This window comes from Monodon monoceros, unplaced genomic scaffold, assembly GCF_005190385.1.
Source record: "Monodon monoceros isolate NGI ecotype Baffin Bay Population unplaced genomic scaffold, NGI_Narwhal_1 Super_Scaffold_7, whole genome shotgun sequence".
In the NCBI taxonomy this organism is placed as follows: domain Eukaryota; kingdom Metazoa; phylum Chordata; class Mammalia; order Artiodactyla; family Monodontidae; genus Monodon; species Monodon monoceros.
The window spans coordinates 102,364,172-102,387,980 of NW_021703784.1; the positions used below are offsets into that span (position 1 = coordinate 102,364,172).

The 23,809-nt window shown below is 59.6% G+C and overlaps 1 protein-coding gene across 5 annotated transcripts; it reads left to right on the forward strand.

The window, feature by feature from the left end:
- The first annotated feature begins 6,191 nt into the window (after positions 1–6,191).
- On the forward strand, positions 6,192–23,145 carry ALDH3B1 (aldehyde dehydrogenase 3 family member B1). 5 transcript variants are annotated; one of them, XM_029206815.1, is made up of 10 exons: positions 6,192–6,262; positions 10,137–10,299; positions 13,836–13,946; positions 14,059–14,179; positions 14,505–14,590; positions 15,082–15,163; positions 17,374–17,760; positions 18,459–18,625; positions 20,171–20,270; positions 22,284–23,145. In XM_029206815.1, exons 2-10 carry the CDS (start codon positions 10,138–10,140, stop codon positions 22,472–22,474), a joined length of 1,407 nt encoding a protein of 468 aa, XP_029062648.1. In that variant the 5' UTR covers positions 6,192–6,262; position 10,137; the 3' UTR covers positions 22,475–23,145. The 5 variants fall into 5 exon arrangements, with proteins under 5 accessions (XP_029062648.1, XP_029062649.1, XP_029062650.1 ...); XM_029206816.1 differs by lacking the exon at positions 6,192–6,262 and adding an exon at positions 9,691–9,953; XM_029206817.1 differs by lacking the exons at positions 6,192–6,262; positions 13,836–13,946 and having other exon boundaries at positions 10,138–10,299.
- Positions 23,146–23,809: the final 664 nt, after the last annotated feature.

Sequence of the window (23,809 nt, forward strand, 5' to 3'; positions counted from 1 at the left end):
TGAGGACTATAGCCCAGAAGACAGCCTCTCAGATAACTCCGAGGAACTGCTCTGGAGAAGCGTGGTTTTCAGCACAGTTTTATGTCTTGTCAGAACAAAGAACATCAAAGAAGTCAGGGAGACATTCCTTCATGGTCTCAAAAAAACAGATCAGCACATACACAGAGAGTCAGTATGGCCTTGGCACTTGAGAAAGAAGTCTTATTATCAAAGGAGCACCAGCATTGGCGTCCCAAAAAGGGACGCATTTCATCTTTATTTTTCCCTTTTTTTTTTTTTTTTGCTATACGCGGGCCTCTCACTGTTGTGGCCTCTCCCGTTGCGGAGCACAGGCTCCGGACGCGCAGGCCCAGCGGCCACAGCTCACCGGCCCAGCGGCTCCGCGGCATGTGGGATCCTCCCGGACCGGGGCACGAACCCGCGCCCCCCGCATTGGCAGGCGGACTCCCAACAACTGCACCACCAGGGAAGCCCTCATCTTTATTTTTAACATGGACATTCTTTGCTTCTGGTCAGTGCGCCCTTTGCCCTAATGATTAAAGCAGATGCACAATGTATGCTTGGAAGGCCACAAACAGGCTGTTCCAGTTAGCATCAAGTTCAAGTTAACTCACGGATAAGCCAGCATGACTTCCCCAGACATCAATACGTGAGCATTTCTTTTATTGCACCCAAGGAAAGAGAGGGGCAGTGTCCCAGGCCCAGTGGCTCTTAGAGAGAGAGAGGACAGGGAAGATTTTTAGTTGTCCCTATGTTGGAAAGAGGGCAAGCCCACAAAAGTCCTATAAAGGGACAAAGGGAAGATGGCGTGACCTCTGAAGGGGTCAGGAAGCTCCAAGATGCAGCCACCTGAAGCTCCCTCCGCCCGAGAGCCCCCCGTCCAGCATTTTGAGGTTTTCAGGTGGCCCAGTATTTACCCAGAGCGGGTGTGTGTCGTCGAAGAAAGGGTAAAGGCCTCCTGGGCGGGCTTGTGTGCTAATGGGGAAGGGGGGCAAGGCTTACTGAACAGCAGATGCCTTGGGCAGACCCAGAACTCACAGGCTGTTTATCTCCCACCAGGAGGGACCCCCTAAGACGAAATCAAGTGGAGTGTGTTTTATGAACCAGCCAGAAAGCAAAGAGAAGGTAGGAGGGGAGCAGAGACACTGCTCCAGGAAGTGGGTGGTCTGCCTAGTCTGCCTATACCAGTGGGTCCCCCTGGCCTCCCCTGTGCTGAGCCCCACTGACAGCTACTTCTTTTTTCTTTTTCCTTTTTTTTTTTTTTTTTTTTTGGCCGCGCTACAGCATGTGGGATCTTAGTTCCCTGACCAGGGATCAAACTCGCGCCCCCTGCAGTGGAAGCTCGGAGTCAACCAGTGGACGGCCAGGGAAGTCTCTGGCAGCTACTTCTTAGGTGTTGGCTTTCTGCAATATTGCTTGCTTTCTGTGGGGTCTTGGTCCATGCCTAAAACAGAGGTTACTGTACCATTTAGGGCCCTAAAATGATTTAATTAAGTCCTTGGAGTCCTTGTTACATGTGGACTCCTTCTGTGATGTTGGTAACTTTTAATTTTGAATTGCGTTATTAAAATCAATTCATTTTAGAACATTTGTTGCGGGGTGGGGGGTGGGGGTCCTGGTAGCTTGTTTCCAAACCTGACATTATGGCACCCAGTGGTTAATGACACTGTCCTAATCTTATTAAAAGCGAAAAGGAAATATATTTACATCTAAATTTTAAATATCGATTAATTTTTAAAAACACTGACATGAAGAATGCAAATTCAAATGTCCCAAGCTGGGTGAGGAGTAATTTCGGTCTTGTTAGCTTTTGACACAGTGACCCTGGATGAATTTGAGAAGCAGGTGGTTTCAGGCTCTGGGCTCCTAGAATCTGCTGACGCTCAGGAACTCTGTCAATTACCAAGAAAATTATCTCCAGATCAGTCCAGACTGGGGTTCGGATGTGACTGGCAAACTGCTCCTGGAGAGACAAATACTTGAGCAACAGGCTCCCTGGTTAGGCTCAGCCAGTGGGAGGTTCTGGGTTTGGGAGGTGGTGAGAGCCAGGGCATAACTAGGGCGGGGATGGGGGAGCACGTGGACAGTGGCTTGACTCCTCCAGGGTCCCAGTGTCCACAGAGCAGTCCTACCATGGTCTAGCTTTCCCTGGCTGACCTTGACCCTCTGGGGTCTGGTGACACCACTTCCTGCCTTTGACCTTTCCAGGCTCCCTCACCAACCCAATTCCCTGTACTAAATCTTCCCTACTCAAAAGACCTAGGTTGGTTTCTGTTCACTAAACCCTGACTTATAAATCCCCTTGTTTCCAGAAAGAATTTTTCCATGGCTTAAGAAGCTGCTGTCAGGGAGCCTTGAGACTTCCTATGAGGCTGTCCTAGAGGGGACCCAGATAAACACAGCCCATGTGACCTGCAGGGCAGAGAACGGAGCCAGGTCAGCGGCCCCTCCCACCCCATCCAGACCTCAAGCACTCCCTGTCACATCTACCCTCACTGTTGTCTAATGGTTTTCTCTATACTAGGTTCTATTTTTGTTCTCACTATAAAAATAATAGATGTTCCTTGTAGAAAAACAAACAGGAGAGATACATGTTGCTCCCGGTTCGAACACCCTGAGACAGCTCCGGGGGTCTTGTGAAGTGTCACCCTGCTTTGTATCCAAGTAGCATGCAGGGTCCACCGCTGATTCATCTAACATCACTTCCCTGGCATTGAGGCAAATCTTTACCATTTTTGTTTTTTATAAATTTATTTAGCTTATTTATTTTTGGCTGCATTGGGTCTTCGTTGCTGCACGCGGGCTTTCTCTAGTCGCAGCAAGCGGGGGCTACCCTTTGTTGCGGTGCGCGGGCTTCTCATTGTGATGGCTTCTCTTGTGGAGCACAGGCTCTAGACAAGCGGGCTTCAGTAGTTGGGGCACGTGGGCTCAGTAGTTGTGGCTCGCAGGCTCTAGAGTGCAGGCTCAGTAGCTGTGGCTCACGGGCTTAGCTGCTCCACGGCATGTGGGATCTTCCCAGACCAGGGCTCGAAACCGTGTCGCCTGCATTGGCAGGCGGATTCTTAACCACTGCGCCACCAGGGAAGCCCTAATCTTTACCATTTTTTAAACTAAAACCATGGGGTTGATGATTGTCACAAGCTGTCGGGAGGTCCCCGAGCTGGGATGTGCCAAAGACCCTGCCCAGCTCCTGGCACAGCAAGTGTCCAGGAGAGATGCTGCTTTCGGCTGAGACTCCTGGGGGTGGGGGTAACCAGCCCCCAGCTCCTAAGCAAGAGTTCGGGGCACCCTGGAGATGCTGCGGGCTGGGGACTTGGGGCTGGCTGGGTTAGAATCCCCACCTGTCCCTCTCCTGTGTGGCCCCAACCCGGCCACTGTCCCTCTCTGAGCCTGTCGTTTCATATGTAAAGCTCAGACCATAACATCTGAGAATTTGTGTCAAGTGCTTGGCGCAGGGCTTAGCACACAGTAGGTGCTTAGTAAAGCTTTGCTAAGTGAGCACATGGATGAGTGCTGACTGTGTCCAGGCACTGCATCCCAGTGGCCTCTGACCGCACCCCAGGGTCACACTGGCCTCTGTGGGTGGCTGCTGGGGGGAGCCAGGTGGTCCTGCCTTCAAGGCTGGGAGGGGGAAGGAAGCGGGGGCAGGGACACAGGACAAGGCCTGGGGTGGCCACTCCCTTAGGAAGGTGGGGAAAGGGACAGAAAAGCCTTCGCACCTATTGAGCACCTACCGTATACCAGGTGCATTCCAGATGTGCTCTGATTTCGCCCTCACTGCAGCCCTGTGAGGCAGGTCGAATCAATCCCATTTTGGGGGGAGGAAACGGAGGCCCAGAGAGGGGCCTAACTTGCTCGAGGTCACCCGGCAGGTGGGCTGCGGAGCCAGGTTTGAATCTGTCAGCCGGTGACGTGGTGAGGTGCTCTTGGGCAGGTCTGAGGCTCTGTGAGCCAGGCTCACCAGGTGAGGGAGGGAATGATGAATGAATGAATGAAGGAATGATGCCTTAGCCCATGACCAGCTCGTCCTCCCCCACCTCTGCCCGAAGAGGGAGGCCAACAGCAACACTCATGAGGGTCTTTTCATCCCGTTCTCCAAACTAAAACCCAGAGGAGTTGCAGAAGAGCAGCGCCTGGCTGGGCAGATGCGTCCCCTCCAACCTCGGTGCTCCCCCCAACACCCGCCCCACCGGCTGACCCGGGACCTCGGCAGGGCCTGCCACCCGCCGCAGCTGGTTCTAAGAGTGGCTCTTAGTGGTACCCCACGCAACGTCCCCCATTTATCCCGAGCTCCCTGAGACAAGGATGTCACCCCTAGGTACCACGGAGCCTTTGGAGCTGCTTTTTTTTTTTTTTAAATTAATTAATTTGGCTGCGTCGGTTCTTGGTTGCAGCACACGAGCTCTTCTTTGCGGTGCACGGGCTTCTCTCTAGTTGTGGCGCGTGGGCTTAGTTGCCCCACAGCGTGTGGGATCTTAGTTCCCCGACTGGGGATCGAACCCTCGTCCCCTGCATTGGAAGGCAGATTCTTAACCACTGGACCAGCAGGGAAGTCCTGCTCCTGGAGCTCTGAGGACCAACAAGAGGCATCCAAACCAGAAAGGGGAGAGGGCCGGTCCCTGCTCCTCCCCAAGGGGCAGTGCCCCCCTCAGACTGGCAAGCTTCACTCCCAGGCCAGGTTAGGACCCCTGTGTCGGGAGGACAGGCCTCTTTGGGGACCTCCCAGGCTGAATTCATGACAAGTTTGGGGTAACCCCTGCAGGAGGTATCCCCGGTCAGGGAGGGGTCCCTCAGGATCCTGCAATACCCCTCCCACCCACCATACCTCCCCAGGTGGGTCCCTGATTTGCTGTGTGGCCTTAGATCAGTGGCTGCCCCTCTCTGGACCTGGTTCCTGGCTGACCGCTGCCAGGCTCAGCTCCAGCCCAGCCCCGCCTGACACTGGCTCTGCCTCTGCCTGGCTCAGCTCCAGACAGCAGGGCAGGGCTGTCACATGCTGAGCCACATGACAGGCAGCGGCTGGGGGTTCCATCCCACACAGAGGACGGGACCCCTGCAGCCCCTTACCCCAGTCCCAAACGGCTGAAGCCTCCAGGGGCTACCAGAGCAGGTGTGGGCTGGGAGACCTCTCCTGCCCTCCCAGGTAGGCAGGGGCAGCGGGGAGGGCGGGGGCAGTGAGGAGCATCTCCCAGGTGCCCAGTCAGCCCAGAGGCCCTGGGCCAGCATCCCAGGCAAGACCTAGGGCACCAAGGAGGAAGGGCAGCAGCGGGCCCAGGGTGACAGGCATGGGGCGATAGCACAAAGGATGTTCCTGTCCCCCTACCTGTAACCTAATCGCCTGCCTGTCTGACACCAGCACCTGCCAGGGCATCATCCCCCTTTGTGCTGGCTCTGACAGGTGTGCCCGGGGTGGGGGCGGGGTGAGGCTGAGGGGCAGGGACACAGGAACCTCATGGCGACATTTATATCATGACGGCTCACCTAGAGGGCAGAGGGTGGCGCTCTTTCCAGGGAGGCAGGAGGGGACAGCAGGGGGTGGACCCAGCCCCGCTCTGGAGCAACAACTTTCTCATGTGGGTCCCAGCCTGCCACTCATGCCCTGTGCCCTCTCTCTGGACTTCCATTTCCTCATTGTAAAATGTCAGGTTGCAGGGTGACAGGTGCTGTGAGCGGGGTGCTGGATGACGTGGTGATGTTGGACACAGACGCGCCGAGGGCAGGGACGAAGCCTGCAGCAGGCAGGCCTGGGCCCTGGGATTGGATTTCTGGACTCCAGCTGTCTTTGGATCAGACCTCTTCATTTTGCAGATGGCAAACTGAGGCTCAGAGGGGCTGGCGGTGGGGGGGCTGGGTGTGGGGAGCAGGGCTTTCCCCCCTGCTACTCCAGGCCACAGCCCGCACCCCACACCGTAATTCCTGGGTCCACTACTCTGGACTCATCCTCCATCCTTCCCATCAGGGGTCGAGATGGACCCCTCAGCTCAGAGCTCCCTGGAGACCTGCTGTGTGGCCCTGGCCTGGTGCTGGCCCTCTCTGCGCCCTGGCTCCTTCTCTGTGGTCCAGGAAAGGATCTAGAGGCCCCTGAGGGAAGTGATGGGGAAATCTCAGCCTGCAGCCTCCAGCCAGCCCAGAGTCAAAGTCAGGCACAAGGCCAGAACAGCCCCACCCCAGGGGCTGGCCCAGCCTTGGACATTTTATAACGGAAGGGCAGCTGGGTAGAGCAGGGCCAACCAGGAGGAAGGGCAGCTTCACAGGGCCTCAGGTACGGTGTTCTGCAGAGGCAGGGGATATAGCAGCGAGCAGTCAGGGCCAGGGACCCGCTGGCAGGTTGGCTTGGGCACTCTGGGTTGCCGTCAGTCCTGGAAAGCCTCGCCACTCACGGCCACGCACAGGGACTAGCTTTGTCTTCTCGGAGCTTCTCTGCTCGCCTGAGGAGAAAGGGGAAGGGGGAAGGGAGTTCCGTTTGCCCCAGCCTAAGAGAGCAAAGAGAGAGGCCAAGAGTCCCTGCTCTGGACTGGCCGCCCCAGGAAGGAATGCACCCCTGTCCCTGGGGGGGGTGGTCAAGCATCCATTTGGCAACACATTTCCTGGGCAACTGCCACGCATGCCCGCTGCTGGGGTGGGCTATGCAGCGAGCGGTTCTGAGCGATCGTGTTCTTGGGAATGGACTCTGCCAGGGTCCAGGAAGGAGAGGCTTTGCCAGCGTCAGGCAGCCGGTGGCACAGCCTCTCCGTGCGGTGGGGCGGGGGTTGGCTTGGCCCACGGCCAAGGGTTGGTCCCCAGCTCCCCACACCCGCCATGGAAGGGAGGGGGCCGCTCCCCAGAGTTTGGGAGACCTTGTAAAAATCCAGGTTAAGGCTACACGGGGCAGGGAGGGGAGATCAGATTGGAGACCCTAGGGTACTGGGACCTGCAGAGCCTTGGAGGCAGCCCCATGCCGTCCACCTTCTGACAGCCTGATGGGGGTCCCCTGGGCCCTCAGACCACCATGTTCACCTCTGTCACTCTTCCCAACCCCGCATCCCTGCCCCCACCTGGGTCTCAAGTTGATTGTCTTGCCTCCCTGGTGCCCACACTGGGCCAAGGTCTCCTCGGGTTCCCACCCCAGGGTCTCCTCCCCGAGACCCCCCAGCACAGCTGCCCTTTGCAGTCTGAATAACCATCGTTCAGAGCCGTCCTCACTGAGCACTCACGGGGCTCGGCCCTGCACCAAGCACTTCACAGCACTATGGGGTACCTACAAGACACCATCCCCATTGCACAGATGGGAAGAGTGAGCCACAGAGAGGCCAAGCCACCTGCCCAAGGTCTCCTAGCTAATAAACAGAGTTGCTGGGATTTGGACCCAGGTCCTCAGGCCCCCGACACGTCATACAGAGGGTGCTCTTAGAAGGCTTGTGGTATAGACAGGGAAACCGAGGCAGAAAGGATGAGAGGGTGGGCAGAGGTGGGGGCTGGGAGGTGGCTCATCCGCAGGACCAGCCAGGGCCCAGGGACGGGGCTCGGGCAGCAGCTGTTTCTTGATGCTGATTTGGAGGCAGTAGCCCTGAGTGCCTGCCCCTTTTGTCTCCCTCCTTGATGCCACATGACCTGGGCCTCAGCTTCCTACAGGGGTGCCATCCAAAAGCTCTGCTGCGCTCACATCGGGCGCCCATACTGGCACAGTGCCTGGCACAGTCAGTGCTTAGTCACTATTATTATTATTATAGAATCCCCAGGCTCATGGCCTTGAGGGAAGGTGGCTGGCCCTGGGGCCCGGGGAACCAGGCCCATCCCTTGTCACATCAAGTGACTTAGCAACTCCCAGGGAGGTGGGCTTAGGGCCCCCAGACCACCCGATGAAGGAACCCCCTCATTTGTGTGTCCACAGTGGCTGCTCAGCTCCCTTGTGAGGTCACAGGCCCGGGGTCCCCCCAGGCCCAAGGCAGCCTTGCACATCTGCTTACCTGGGTTGAGTCCAGTTCCCTGCCCTGCAGCAGTCACCCCTTTGGGCCTCGGTCCTGACCAAGCTGCAATATGGTGTGAGCTGGCCTCAGTGTTGCCAGGAGAAGCTGCTGGAATGTTCCAAGCAGACCTCCACCCCCGCAGAGCTCCCCACCCCACACTGTGCTCTGAGATGCCCTATTCAAGTGACGTGCCTTACATTTTTGTGGGTTCGCAGGCTCTTAGGAAAGTGCAAAGAACCTTGCGGAGGTGGGAGAGGGGCGGGTGTGGTTTGCCCTCAGCATCCATCAGCAGAAGTCTGAAGGTGAGAGAGGATGGGGGGAAGGAAGAGGGATAAATATTTGTTGAGTACTTGGTAACAATAACCACAGCTGACCATTACTAAGCTCTTACCATGCACACAATGGCCGGTGCTTCATGTGGTGGAACGGTAGCATCCCCTTTTTACAGGCATGGAAACTGAGGCAGGGAAAAGATGAGTGACTTGCCCAAGGTCACACAACTACAGAGGCAGGGTCAGGGTTTGCGCTCAGGAGAGCTCAGGTGGCGGCTTTAGGGGTCAGCAAGTCTCTTAGCTCTTGGGTCTCTGGCCAGTATGCCTTCCTCTCTGGAGGAGGGTTGGAGCTAGGGACAAGCCTGGAGTGACAGGGGCTCTGATGATGTCCCTGTTCTGCTACAGTCACCCTCTCTGGGGGATGTGGTGCCCGCCCTGTGCCCAAGACAACTGCCCCGTTTCTCCTGATCAGAGTAGGAGGCCTGTGGGGTCAGTTTGGCCCCCATCATGCCTATGGGGACAGCGTAGGGCTCCAGCAGGCTCTCAGCACAGAGTGCCCATCAGGGCAGGCCATCCTGTTGGCTGGAACAGCTCATGGAGTCCTCCAGAAAACTTAGGGCCGTGGTGGCAGTAGTCACTTAACAATAGCTGGCAACCCTGAGGGCACTGACGCCCTGTCCTGGGCTTAGAACTGGCCAGCATGGTCTCATCCTTGATAAACACCCATCAGGTGGTAGGTGGAAGGGTGACCTTAACAGATGAGGAGATTGGGGCACAAAGCCCCAAATGATAAGTTAAGTAGGCAAAGAGGGGTCCTGCTGCCCCATCCAGTGGGAGAGGAAAGAGAGGGATGGGGAGGCGGGGCAGGGAGGTGGACAGAAGGAAACCAGGTATTTATCACAAGGTATGACACAGTGCGGTGGGGAGCAGAGCCAAGGGCCCACTGTGAGAATGTGTAAGGGAGTAATCATGGTGGGCTGCCTGAAGGAGGCATCAGCCAAGCAGAGACCAGAAGAGAAGTGAGTCAGAGAGAGAAGGAGGAAAGGGTCCCCACTCGTCCTTGGCACCAGGCCAAGGACTAAGTGCATCAGAGAGCTCCTCTGATGAACTTCAAGTAAGCAGGCGGGTGCCCGGGGGAATGTCAGAGCCCCTACCCTGCCTGCCAGCCCTGGCTGATGACAGCATGGAGGCCTGACTGCCCCCTCACCCGTCACCCCTCAGCATTCCCTGCTTCTCCAACACTGTGGCCGATGGGGCTGGGATGGGCAGCAGGGCCTCTGGGAGGTGGGGTTCTTGTTTCCCAGTCTTGTTGCGGAGCTGGGGCACAGGGAGAGGAGTCCTGTCACCCAGCCCTCTGAGCCACCAACAGCCAGCCTGGCCACCCTGGGCAGGGCCCCCAGGCTGGGGACAGTGGGAACAGAGCATTCGTGTTGGGAATGTCCCAAAGTGGTGGTTGGTGGACTCCACCTCTAGTTGCCAAACTTCCCCTGGTTACTCCACTCAGACCTGCTGGGGTGAGGGCTACCCGTCTCCAGGAGGGGCACCGGAGTAGGGTGGGGGCCATGGCTTAGGGCTAATTTCCGGGTGGCAGGAAGAAGCGTGACCCCCTGGCTCCCTGCTCACTCTTAGGGGCCACGGAGTAGCTGTTCCCAAGCCCACACCCAGTCCCGTGACTGCCTTGGGGTCCAGAACCCTCCTGCCCACTGGTTAAGAGGTGTGGTCTGTAGCTCTGTCAGTGGGTGTCCAAGTGTGCCCCTTGTGTGTGTGTTTGTGTGTATGTGTAGGTGGGGCAGCCCTGGTCCCTGGGCTTACGTGTGAGTCCCCATGGGGGTGCCCGTGGGCCCATGCGGGTGCAGGCAGGGACGGTGGGGGGCGCCTGGAGGTGGGGCGCCCCGACCCATGCTGCCCCGCCCGGCAGGATGGACCCCTTCGCGGACACGCTGCAGCGGCTGCGGGAGGCCTTCGACTCGGGGTGCACGCGGCCGGCCGAGTTCCGGGCTGCCCAGCTGAAGGGCCTGAGCCGCTTCCTGCAAGAGAACAAGCAGCTTCTGCAGGAGGCGCTGGCGCAGGACCTGCACAAGGTGGGTTGTGGGGGGACAGGCAGGGGTGGGAGGAGGAGGGCAGGGGTGGGGAGGTTGAGACAGGGGGGTGGGGACAGCTGCATCCTCCATGAAGGGGGAACTAAAAGCCGTCAAACCCCACCTCCTTTCCTGTGCCGTAACCTGCTCTTCTGCGTTCACCCATTCATTCATTTCTTCATTCACTCCACTATTTTTTTCTTTTTTTTGGTCGTGCGGTGCAGCTTGCGGGATGTTAGTTCCCTGACCAGGGATTGAACCCGCGCCCTTGGCAGTGAGAGCGCGGAGTCCTAACCACTGGACCGCCAGGGAATTCCCCCACTCCACTACTATTTATTGAACATTTACTATGGGCCAGGTACTGTTGTAGGCTCTGGGGATACAACAAATAAAACAAAGTTCCTGTGTCCAGGGAGCTGGCCTCCTGGGGAGAGACACAACTAGACAGTAAATAAATACACAGCATGTTGGATGGTAATGAATGCCATGGAGAGACACTCCCAGTGTGAAGGGGTGAGAGAGGGCCAGGGTCAGGGTGCGGTTTTGTATGTGGGGGTCAGGGAAGGTTTCTCTGAGACAGTGGCGTTTGAAGGAGGAGGGGGAAGGATCCACGTGGACAAGGGGGGAAACAGCAGAGGGCACAGCATGTGCAAAGGCCCTGAGGCAGGAGGTGCTTGGTGTATTTGTGCTTGAGGAGCAGCAAGGAGGCCAGAGTGGCTGAAGGGGAGTGGAAGAGGCAGAGGTATGCAAGGGATGAGGTCCAGGGAGCTGGGTCACACCGCTAGGGCCGCATGTGGAGGAATTCTGCTTCACTAGGTACCGTGGGCATCATGGCCTCTGTCCAAACCCTGGAGGCCTGGGGGCCCAGCCCCTCCCATCTCCAGCAGCAGCCACAGCAGGACCTCAAGAAATACACTTCCTTGTAGGCAGCCTTCCACCGTCTCAGCCAGCAGGGCCCACCCGTGTGGCTGCCACTGCCCTAGGACAACTGTCCAGGGGCTTCTTCTCTGGACAAAATGTCCCTTGAGCTTGCCACAAAGGCCACGGTGCCCAAGCTCACCCGTGACGCCCCACTGGCCCCTCACCACCTGTAACTCTCCAAGGCTGTGACTCTTTACCAGCTGGTGAGGTGCTGTTTTGATACTTAACACCTAGGACAGGCCCATGGTGCATATTGGCTGCCGGCCAGCCCCTGTGGTCACCACTTGTCCCCAGGGGGCTGCAGCAGTCCCACACTGGCTCATGCTGAGCGCTGAGCTCATCTTCTCCCCAAACCTCCTGAGCCCATGAGCAGGACCCTGGGGTCATCCCTTTCTGCCCTCCTGCCTCCCCTGCCCTTCCGGTGGGCCTGCTGGCTCCACCCAGCTCATGAAAGAGATGCTGGCACTGGCAGGCCTGGGAGGCCCTCTGCAGCCTCCTTGGGCCCCACCTGATTTGCAGGCACCCAGCCAGGTGTCCAGAGCAGTCACAGACTTCGAGACTAGTATCTCGTGGCACCTGGGGTCATGGATCAGGGCACCTCCATTCACGGGCGCAGCAAAAGCTGGCCACAAGGACTTGTTCTGAGGACGCGGCCTCCTAGTGACGCCTACTCCCTTTCTCAGGGTCCTCAAACCTTCTATTTATCACCACGCTCCAGGACTGTAGCCAGGTGAGACCCGGGCTCCCTCGTCAGCCATTTCTGGAATCGTCTGCTACCCCATTTATGAAACCAGGGCAGTGGGTCGTACTCTCCTTGGCTCTCTGACACCCAAGGGGCCTGGCTTTGCCTCCCTGTGGGGAGTGTCCATTCACTGGACCTGGTCCAGGACAGAGGGGGCTCACACCCCCTACCCTGGCATGTCGGGCTCCCTGGGGACTGACACCCCACTGAGCCTCTGCCCTGCCCACCAGCTGGCCTGGCCTGGCCGCCTCCGTGAGACCTGACCCGATGGTCTGTCTGGTCCCTGTTCTCCCTATGGCTCAAATTTCACCTCCTGCCTGCAACCCTCAAGCCTCCAGGAGCCCGCACCCCACAAAGGAAGCAGCAGCCCAGAAAATCCAATCTGGTCCCGGCCTCTGGCCTGGTCCCTCCCTCTGGGCTCGGCCAGCCCTGTCCCCCACCCTCCCAGCAGGCAGCATCTGCCCTGTCTGACCTGCGCAAATCCTCCCATTTAACCCCCACCAGCCCTTCCAGGTAGAGGTGGTCACCCCCAGTCACCCCCAGAGGAGACTCAGAGAGGGCATGTTCTTGCCTAAGGGCACAGAACCCGGGCTCAAAACAGCCTCTACTCTTCCAAACTCCTGGCATTCAGCAGGGTTCAGATTATCCCTCAAACAGGCCCAAACCTCAGTCAGGTCACAGGAGACCTCGCTGGGCAGGAGTGTGGGCTGTGGACACAGACATAGTAGAAGGCATGCCTGAAGCAGGCTCAGCCCCTAGAAGCGCTGGTGGGCGTGGCTTCTCCCCCCAAGGTCCCTGCGCCCTCCTCCTCCCCCCAAGGCTCAGCTCTGGCACTCCTGGGCCCATCGCCCTCTCCTCTGACAGGAAGGAACTTACACCATAATGGCTGAGTCTCAGGCATCAGGACAGCCTGGCTCTTGTGTCCTAGGCCATGGGCCTCCAGCTGCCTGCAGCCCACAGGCTGGGTCCCTCCTCCCTCGTGGGGGTGGGGCAGGCATGCCAGCCGGCATAGATCAGGACAAAAGCCCTATTGATTGTCTCCTTTTTCCGACTCCTGCCCTTGAAATCTGCCCTGGCCCCTGGGCTGTGGGAACTGATGGCAGAGACTCCTGTCCCCAGTGACCAGTCCCCAGTGACCCAGAGACACCTGTCCCCAGTGTCCCCTGCAGACTGACATCCACACAGCAGGCCACAGAGGGCCACACAGACAGTCCTGTTCAAACTTAAGTTAGAGCCTGTCCCTGCTCTGCTCAACAGTCCTCACCCCAGCTGCCTGGCCTCATCACCTCACCCACTCTTCTCCCTGCTAATCAGGAACATAGCAAGCCTGAACCCACCCCAGGGCCTTTGCACAGGACATACCATCTGCCTGGAATATTCTGCCTCCAGGTATCCATGGGCTCCTTCCCTCCCTTTCCTCACTGCTCAAATGTCACCCCATCCCAGAGGCTGGCACTGACCATCTTATATAAAATAGAGCAAAGACACACACACACACACACGCGCACATGCACTCACACACACGCACACACACTCCAGCAGTCTCTATCCCTCTTACCCTGTTTCATCCTCCCATGGCGCTTGTCACGTCCTAATGGAGTAGTCAGCGTTCTCATCACCACGTCGACCGTCCCCCTACAATGTCAGCTCCGTGGGGCAGGTTTTCTGTCTGTTTCAGTCACGGCTGCATCCCCAGCACGGACACGGCACCCACGCACTCTAACCATTCAGTGAACGTGCAGTGAATGAATGAATGAACGAGTGAATAAGACAGACCTTGCCTGGGGAGGCTTTGCCCACCCCAGGGCTCCGGCCACCTGCAGATCCTGGGTACCCTGGCCCAAGCCCTGCCCTTGCCCCTCCCCCTCCCCTGCAGTCAGCCTTCGAGTCAGAGGTGTCTGAAATCAGCATCAGCCAGAATGAGATTAACTCGGCCCTTAGGAACCTGCGGGCCTGGATGAAGGATGAGAAAGTGCCCACGAACCTGGTGAGTGACCCTGGGCGTCAGGGCCACAGGCAGCCTCTCTGGGTGGCAGGTGGTGCTGAGGGGCTGGGGTCTTGGCACCTCACCGTTCACCATCACCCTGGCCCCGACCCAGGCCACACAGCTGGACTCGGCCTTCATCCGGAAGGAGCCCTTCGGCCTGGTGCTCGTCATCGCCCCCTGGAACTACCCTCTGAACCTGAGCCTAGAGCCCCTGGTGGGCGCCCTCGCAGCAGGTGAGAGGGAACCACCACCTTCTCCCTCCAGCCCCCGCCTATCCCCCCAGCCTCACAGCCGCCCACAGAGCCAGGGAGGAGGGGGGAGCTGGCACCAGGTAGCTAAGAAGGCCTGGTTCCCATCTGGCCCACCATCCCCAGGCTGTGTGGCCTTGGGGCCGGCAGGGCACCTCTCTGAGCCATATTCTTCACCTGAAGATGGAGTGAGGCTGGCACCTGCCCTGCAGGTGTGAGGACTGAATGGAGACGGGGAGTGGCTACAACTGGCCCCCTCCTCTCCCCGCCCCGCCCCGCCCCACCCCCCTCTCCCCGCCCCGCCCCTCAGGCAACTGCGTGGTGCTGAAGCCCTCAGAGATCAGCAAGAGCACTGAGAAGGTCCTGGCCGAGGTGCTGCCCCGATACCTGGACCAGGTGAGCAGGGCCAGGTACAGACCAAGCAGCTACACTGGGGCTGAGAAGGGCTAAGCAGGCCCCGCTGGGCCGGGCAGCCCTTGGCGTGGCTCCTCAGACAGGACCTGAATTCCAGCCTCACTCCTGCCTCCTCTGGGTTGTGTGGCCTTGGCCAGGTCACCGCCCCTCTCAGCCTGTTTCCCTCTGAGTGAAACAGAGGGGTGGGGCCTGTCCCCCGGGGGTCCCTGTCTGTCTCTGGTCGGCCCTGCTGGCCCAGCCCCGGCCTCAGTCCCAACCCCAAACCCACCAGGCCCCAACCTTACACCTGGTAGGCTGGGACTGCCTGTGCCCAGTGCCCCTGGGGAGCTCCCCGCTCCCCACTGCCCCCGACCCAGCCCACCTGGAGCCCGGGCACCAGGCAAGGGGGGAGCCGTCCCAGGCAGGCAGGCAGGTGCCCTCTGGGCTCTCAGGCTGGGATCCCAGAGGGAGCCCTCCGCCCATCTGGCTTGCAGAGCTGCTTTGCCGTGGTGCTGGGCGGGCCCCAGGAGACAGGGCAGCTACTGGAGCACAAGTTCGACTACATCTTCTTCACAGGTGAGGAGCCAGTCTGGAGGTTGTGCAGGATGGGAGAGGTGAGAAGCTTGCCCAGCCCCACCCTTAGGGGTCTTATCCCCAACTCTGAGAGAGGGACAGAAGCAGCCAGCCAGCCAGGGAGGATGCAGACTGGGGCAAGTGCTGTGTGGTGCTCTCGGCCCCAGGACGAGCTCGCTCCACTCCCCCTGAGCAGGCTGGGGAGCAGCCCCAGACCCCTGGGGACTCTTGGGAGGGATGGGCCCCATCCCGGAAACAGGCCTCTGCACCACTCACAATCTCACACGTCACAGCATCTGTCCTTGCTGAGCCCCCGCTGTGCCAGGCGCTCATTCCTGCGCCCACGGCCCTTCTGGAGGGCTGGACAGATGAGGGTTTGGGGGCTTGGGTGACAAAAAGATGCAGTGCCCACTGCACTAGCCAGGATTGGGGCAGGCTGTATTTTGCTCCCAGAGGTCACCTGCCATCACCCTGACATGTGCCCATGTGGTCCACACACCACCTAGCTCCAAGTGACCAGGATGGAGTTTCCAGAAGAGATGAAAGGGAGGAGGATACAGACAAGGCGAGGCCCTGGAGGAGGGAGGGGTGGACCTGCCTCCTGTGTTGCACACTTTGTCCCCATCAGAGCAGGGGACGTGCCATCTCTGCCTTTCTCCTCCCCGGACCCTGCCACGAGCCCAGGACAAGGCCTGCCAGCTGCCATGCCACCTTAACAGACAGGGAGGGCGACTGTGGGAGCAGAGGGGCCAGGGTCCTCAGCTGTTCCTACAGATTCCCCGGGGCCGGAAACACCAGGAGAAGGAAGCCGGTGTGGGGGGTGGGGGGGCGCCTGACCACCCTCCACCATCACAGCCCGAAGCTCAGTGGACTCTGGGCCCTGGCCCCCCAGGACCGAGGGTGCAGAGGCAAGGCAGGCAGACCCCCGGAGGCCAGCTTGTACGCCAGGTCCCCGAGGCAGTCTGTGCAGAGGCCGATGGACCGTCCGAAGCTACTCCACCATAATCTCCTGACTTCTCCAGGCCTCAGTTTCCTTGTTGGTATGATAGGGGCCATCCCCAAGTCACAGGCCTGTCTTAAGGACAAATGAATGAATGGAAGCCTTTGTCACAGCACGTGGCCTGGGCAGCAGCCACTCACTCACTCACTTGCTCGGTGAATGTTTGCTGAGAGCGCAGACGGGCACCGCGAGGCCTTGGGATAAAGCAGGGCTAAAGCCTCCTACATTGTCACAGAGCCCGTGCAAAGGTGACCAGGGTGGAGGTGGGGAATTCAGTTGTGGGCGTAGTCAGGAAGGCGGGACAGACTAGGAGGTGTTTGAACACAGATAGGAGGACCTAAGGGAGGAGCCGTGGTAGGGGGAGGCCCCTGGGGCCGGCTCAGCCGACAAGGGGGCCTGGATAGGAGGGAACGAGGACAGGGAAGCAGGAGGAAGTGAGACCAGAGAGGTGACTGGGCTCTGGGCTCCCTCGGGCCGCGGTGGCTGGCGAGAAAGGCCAGGGTTATCACATCACGACAGGAATGGCAGCGTGGGGCCCTGGGCCAGGCGTGGGCAAGAGTGTGTCGAGGCCTGGGGGCGCTGTCAGGTGTGTTTTGGGGTGGCTGAGTGGAAGAGGGGACTGTGAGACCCAGGACACCAGCCCAGAGGAGAGGTGGGGACCTAGGGGAAGGGGGGGCAGACGGTGGGTGTGGAGGGCGCCACGGCTGCCAGATTAGGTCAGGGAGGGGAGACCCAAATGAGGACCAGCTAGAGCTGGAGCCGGGCCATAGGAGTTACTTTCAGAGGAGAGTGGAGAGTGGGGAGGGACTTAGGGCGGCAGGTTAGAAAGAGTCGCCTGCAGGCCCAGCTGGGATCAGAAGCAGGGAGACGGGGGCTCCTGGCTGTCTACCTGGGCAGATCAGGACAGGGAGCTGGGCCTGGCTTGCAGCTGTGGGCAGAGCTCCTCGGGGGGCTGGTGGGGGAGTGGGGGAGGAAGGGGAGGGGGGACGACCTGAAAAAGGTCCCAGTGCAGCAGCAACTGACAAGGAAAAGCCAGGTGAGGGCAACTCTCCCCCGCCCACCCCCACCCACCCCCACCCCGCCCTCCACTCTACTGCCTCTCCAGGGAGCCGCAGGGCAGGGAGTGAGCCCCCTTGAGGGGTCCCAGCCCTGGGCTGAGGCCATCCCACCTGGCCCAAGTGACCGAGAGCCACTCTGGTTCCTTCCACCCCAGGGAGCCCCCGAGTCGGCAAGATTGTCATGGCTGCTGCCGCCAAGCACCTGACGCCCGTCACGCTGGAGCTGGGGGGCAAGAACCCCTGCTACGTGGACGACAACTGCGACCCCCAGACCGTGGCCAACCGCGTGGCCTTCTTCCGCTATTTCAACTCCGGCCAGACCTGCGTGGCCCCCGACTATATCCTGTGCAGCCCCGAAATGCAGGCTCGACTGCTGCCCACCCTGCAGAGCGCCACCACCCGCTTCTACGGCGAAGACCCCCAGAGCTCCCCAGACCTGGGCCACGTCATCAGTGAGAAGAATTTCCTGCGGCTCCGGCGCCTGCTGAGCTGTGGCCGCGTGGCCATCGGGGGCCAGAGTGATGAAAGCGATCGCTACATCGGTGAGTCCCGCCCTCCCTGCCACTGTGCCCGACTCCCAGCTCACCCCAGCTAAGGCCCCTCCACGCTGGGGGCCACAGCTGGGCCCCGAGTCTGGGCCCAGCCTGTAACCTCGGGCCCTGAGGCTCCCCGACCCCACTGCTAGAGCCCAGCCTGGTCCACGGCTCTGGTGCCACGATTCTGTGACACCAGTGTTCCGCGTTGCCGTGTCTGAGCCTGTGACCCCACGACTCAGCCCTCTGGCCCAGGCTCTGGATTCTCCAAGCTCAGACCCCAGAGTTCTAGGGCTCAGGTTCCAAACTTCAGCCCCAAGATCTGCTGCTCCACGGGGCCATGACCCCAGGTCCTATGAGCCCACGATTCCTGGTTCTGAATTTCAACAGCCCGTCCTGAGCACCCGCTACGCTGTGAACAAAGCAGCCCCAGTCTCCCGGGCCGAACGGCTCAGAGGGTGACGCTGCTCCCCAGCAGGCTGGGACCCGGGACCTCAGGTCCGGTCACCCTCTGACTGTAAGACCAAGGCTGAGGGGCTCTCTGGGCCCCATGGGCCCCGGTCAGGCTGGGGAGCCCCTCAAGGTCACTTCCCAGGGGCTGTGGGGAGATCACCTTCCCCAGAACGTCCCTGAGCCTGGAGCCCTGGGTCCCGGGGCCCTGCCTGCCCGAGGCCCGTGGGGCTGAGCCGTGCCCTGTGCCCGGGCAGCTCCCACGGTGCTGGTGGGCGTGCAGGAGACGGAGCCGGTGATGCGGGAGGAGATCTTCGGGCCCATCCTGCCCATCATGAATGTGAGGAGCCTGGACGAGGCCATCGAGTTCATCCGCCGTCGGGAGAAGCCCCTGGCCCTGTACGCCTTCTCCAACAGCAGCCAGGTGGGGCTGGACAGAGGTGGGAGCAGGTGGCAGCAGTGGAGGGTGGAGTGAGGTCAGCAGAGGGTGAGGTGGCACCAGGACCAGAGTGGACCAAGGGGCCTGGCAGGAGGGGCGGGCGTCCTGGTCCCTCGGGGACAGTCATAGGAGCTCTGGGACGGTGGCGCTATCTTGGCTCTGTCCCTCTCCTTTCTCCTCGGGTCAGCAGGGCCTCCTCCTGCCCTCCAATCTAGGCCACATTCTTCTGGGCCTTTAGTGGGCGGCTCCCCAGGGTCTTCTCTAGGGTCCAGTCCCTCTAAGTCAGCCCCACCTCCATTCTTCTGCATCATCATGGCCTGGTGGCGGCAGTGTCCCCTTTCTCTGCCTGGCGCATGGAAGGCACACACGACGTGGGATGGCACGACTGGGGGAGGATGAATGACCAGGACATGCAGGCCCAAGCATGAGCCCTGGTCCCCTGCCCTTCCCTGGGATTTCTCTCAGTGGGATTTCTGAGTCGGCGGATGGGGGTCCACTCCACCCACCAGCAGGCAAGCCCCAACCTAGCTGTTACCTGAGGGTCACACGTTGCAACTAACTATAGCCAAGTTTTCGTGCAACTACTGTTTAGTGTCTACTAATCATTCCCCCCCCTTTCTTCTTCTTTTTTATAAATTTATTTATTTATTTTTGGTTGCACTGCGTCTTTGTTCCTGCGCGTGGGCTTTTCTCTAGTTGAGGCGAACGGGGGCTACTCTTCGTTGCAGTGCACAGGCTTCTCATTGCCGTGGCTTCTCTTGTTGCGGAGCACAGGCTCTAGGCGCACGGGCTTCAGTAGTTGTGGCAGTGGGCTCAGTAGTTGTGGCTCGCGGGCTCTAGAGCGCAGGCTCAGTAGTTGTGGGCTTAGTTGCTCCGCAGCATGTGGGATCTTCCCAGATCAGGGCTTGAACCCGTGTCCCCTGCATTGGCAGGCAGATTCTTAACCACTGCGCCACAAGGGAAGTCCCCCACGCCCTCATTCTTCAAATACACCTACAGGCTGAAGAGGAAAGGCCTTCATTAAGTCAAGCAAGGATCAAGTTCATGTTTCCAAAACCCAAATCTCAATGTCCTCCCTGTGCTGCACACAGGCCCCCCGCTGCGTCCCTGCCCCCCCTCACCCCACCCCTGGCCTCCCCACCTGCCCTTCACTCTGCCTGGGGGGCCCTCCTACTCATCTCTGCCCCGCCTTGAGACTCAGCAGGCACCTCACATCCCTCCTAGGAACGCCTACCTGACTGCCCGCCCCTCACCCTGCACCCTCCACGTCCCCAGGAGGATGCTGGGTTTCCCATCTCCCCATCAGGCCTGAGTCTGTGTCCACAGTCACCTGCATGGGCCACAAGCAAGGGATGCTCAGGAAACACGTCTCCAGTTGGGGATGGGTGGCAGGCTGCTCCACAGCCACCCCCTCCAGCTCTCACGATGGCCTCAGACCCTGCAGTGGGTCCCAGGGCCCTGAGGGGTCTGGACAGAGCCCCCGCGGTCCTGGCAGCTCCGCCACCAGCCTCATAGCTGCTTCTCTCCCAGGTGGTCAAGCGGGTACTGGCCCAAACCAGCAGCGGGGGCTTCTGTGGGAACGACGGCTTCATGCACATGACTGTCGCCAGCCTGCCCTTCGGAGGAGTGGGTACGTGCCGGCAGAGCCATGCCCTCTTACCGTCATCTCTCACCCTGCTCCCCTCTGCAGAGTCTGAGGCGGAACCTTCCATACCTGTCTCTGCATTTACATATGTGGGTGGACCCACAGATACACAGTTTAGGGTTTTTTTAAACATCATTGTGATTGCTAGGGCTTAGCACACGCAGGGCGGCCTTGGGCCTTCTCTTTACTCCACAGTGAGGCTACATGCTGCTCCTTTAACGCCTCCTGTGTCCCCTCTGTCCCATGCTTGGCATGTCACACAGGAGACAGGGGCTCCTGCCGGTTCCCCCCTCTACCAAGCCCCAGCAGCCCCCAGTACCGCTGTGAAGTCCTGGCCTCTGAGGCTGGTCCCAGCAAGCCCGACGGCTGTGTGATGCGAGGCCACCACTTCCCCTCTCTGAGCCCACCTCCTCCTCAGGGGACGAGAGGGCCAGAGGCTTGCAGTCCCGCCACCTGCCCACACCTGGCACTAGAGTAAATGACCAGCAGGTCCTGGCGGGCTGCCCTGGTGGGCCTGGACCCTCCCTGGGGAGCGGCTGGTGTCACAGGAGCACGGCAGGCTGAGATCGATGCTCCTGGTCGTGGAGGTCCAGGGCTGCGCACCGCTGCCATCCCCAGTTCTGGAACCCTCTTCCCCAGCACCCCCTCCTCAGGGAAGCGTGGGGCTCTGTCTGCGGGTGAATCTGACCCTGCTGCTCCCCTGGCAAAGCCTTCCACGGCTCCCAGGCCCTCAGACGGAGCCAGGGCTCTGACTCAGCTTCCTGAGGCCACCCTTCCTGGTCTGGCCACGGAGTCCTGCTCCCGCCCCTGCCCCGCTTCCCTGGTTGCTGCCCCAGACACACAGAGCTCTGCCCAAGTCCTGACACACCACGGTCACCCACCTCCAAGGCTCCCTGAGTTGTCCCCGAGCCTGGGCCCCTCTTGCCCCACACATCCACTTTATCTGGTCAACTCCACATCCCTCAGGCCCCACTCACTCAAGGAAGCCCTCCCGGATTACCCCTGATCCCACCAGGCTGGGTGCCCTGGACTTCCCACTACCGGGTCCTTGACTGCCTCCCTACCTGGACATTGCGACTCATAACAACACAGCACTTACTGTATCTATGGGTCTGAACACTTGCTCAATCCCCGCAACTCTAGGAGGTGGGTGCCACTGTCACCCCATGTCACAGAGGAGACCAGGGCGAAATCACTTGCTTAAGGTGACATGGCTACTTCAGAGCTGGGATTCAACCCTGGGCAGCTGCCCCGGAATCCACTTTTTTTTTTTTTACTTTCCATCTTTCCTCTCTCTTTTTTTTCTAATTGAAAATGTTGTGGTTGAGAGTCCGCCTGCCGATGCAGGGGACACGGGTTTGTGCCCCGGTCCGGGAGGATCCCACATGCCGCGGAGCGGCTGGGCCCGTGAGCCACGGCCGCTGAGCCTGCACGTCCGGAGCCTGTGCTCCGCAGCGGGAGAGGCCACAACAGTGAGAGGCCCGCGTACTGCAAAAAAAAAAAAAAAAAAAGAAAATGTTGATCTACAATGTTGTGTTAGTTTCAGGTGTACAGCAGTGATTCAGTTATCTATATATACACGCTCTTCTTTTCAGATTCTTTTCCATTATAGATTATTACAAGATATTGAATATAGTTCCCTGTGCTATATAGTAGGTCCTTGTTTATTTTATATAGAGTAGTGTGTGTCTGTTAATCCCAAATTCCCAATACATCCCCCACCCCCCCAGAATCCACTCTTGACCACTGTCTACCCACCGTGCCCCAGCACCTGGTGTCCGCAATATTTATTCGAGCGGGTGCTGGGGCCAGGCTCAGCGCTAAGCCCTTTACCCACAGCATCCCATGATTAGCCCCCTTTACAGCTGGGGAAACCAAGGCTCGGGGGTGAAGTAGCCCACTCAGATCATACTGTGTGACTGGCAGAGCCCAGGTCTGTCTGCCGCTCCTTGGCTGGCCACTGGGGGCCCGATTGCTGTGTTCCTTGTCACTGTACAGGCGCCAGTGGGATGGGCAGCTACCACGGCAAGCTCTCCTTCGACACCTTCTCCCACCCCCGCGCCTGCCTGCTGCGCCGCCCTGGGCTGGAGAAGGTCTACGCTCTCCGCTACCCGCCCCACACTCCACGCAACCTGAGGGTGCTGCTCGCAGCCATGGAGACCCGCAGCTGCAGCTGCGCCCTGCTCTGAGCCACCCTGCGCACAGGGGCTCCGAGCGTCCCTCCCAGCTCATGTCTACGAGTCCTCCGCTGCCGTGGCCACCTGAGGCTGGTGGAGACATGACCTGGGGTCCACGACACAGGGGGAAAACACCTGCCGGGGCCACGGCCCAGACCAGTGCTTGCCCTCCTCCCGCCTGGGGCTTCTCTTTTCAGGCCCTCAGCTGCCCCCCCCAGCCAGGATGGGCCAAGGTTTGGGAGCATCGGAAACAGTGCAGTAACCTGCCCTCCCGCTCCCATGCTGGCCACCTGTGTTCCGGGAGACGAGGGAAGATGTGGGCACCTCTCAGGACAGAAGGTGCCCTTTCTGTGGAGGGTGCAGAAGGGGTCCTGGCATCCGGTCCGTGACACACTGCGGGCCTGCTGTGACCTGGGTCGTCCCTGCCCTCTCTGAGCCTGGTTCCCTATCTGTTGCACAGAGGAGGTGATTAACACCTCCTGAGATCATCGTGAGGATTAAATTTTGGAGCTTAATTGCCGACTCCAGGCTCCAGGCGTCCTGTCTCCTCATTTGGGAGGGGGGAGGCTGCTTCCCTCTACTCTCTCCGCACCTCTCCCTCCAGGTCAGGTTGATGAGATGCCCACAGTAGGATCTCCCTTCCCTTCACCTCGGGCCTCTTAGGAGCTCTGAACTAGCTCCTGTCCCCCAAGTGGCTGGCCCTGGGCACCTTCCCCTCATCATGTCCCACACTGGACTCCTCCCCTTCCCTCTCCTGCTCATCCTCCTGGGCCCCCATGCCGTGGAGTGATCCCCCATCCACTCAGCCACAAAGCCAGACTCCCCGGCCTCCTGCTAGACACTCCCTTCTCACCTCCCAAGTCCCATCTTTAAGTAATTCTTGATGATTCTATAAAATACCACAGACTTCCCCAATCCACACACTAATCGCTGTGCCCCGGGTCATCCATCACCTACCCTCTTTCCCCGGGGCCCAGCCCTTCTCCTCAGAGATCTTCCCAAAGCCCACTGGACCATACTAGCCCTCAGCCTGAACCCCTTCAGTGGTTCCCCTGGCTCACAAGTCTGGACCCATAACAATCCTTGGGAGGCTCTGCATAGCCCTGTACACGCTCCCCCCCACCCGCCACTGCCAACCCATCCTTGCCCTCTTCTAACGCACTGGATGTGTCCTCCTTCTCTGGTGGACCTCCGCACAGAAGCTGGGCATGCTCTCTGGCCCTTCTGGTTCTGCTCGACTCCTCCTTGTGCTCTGCTTGGATATCATCTCCTCCAGGAAGCCCTCCCCGACCACCTTCCACTCCCCCCAACACACAGGCGGCCTCAAGGGCTTTCTCAGTGTCCGCA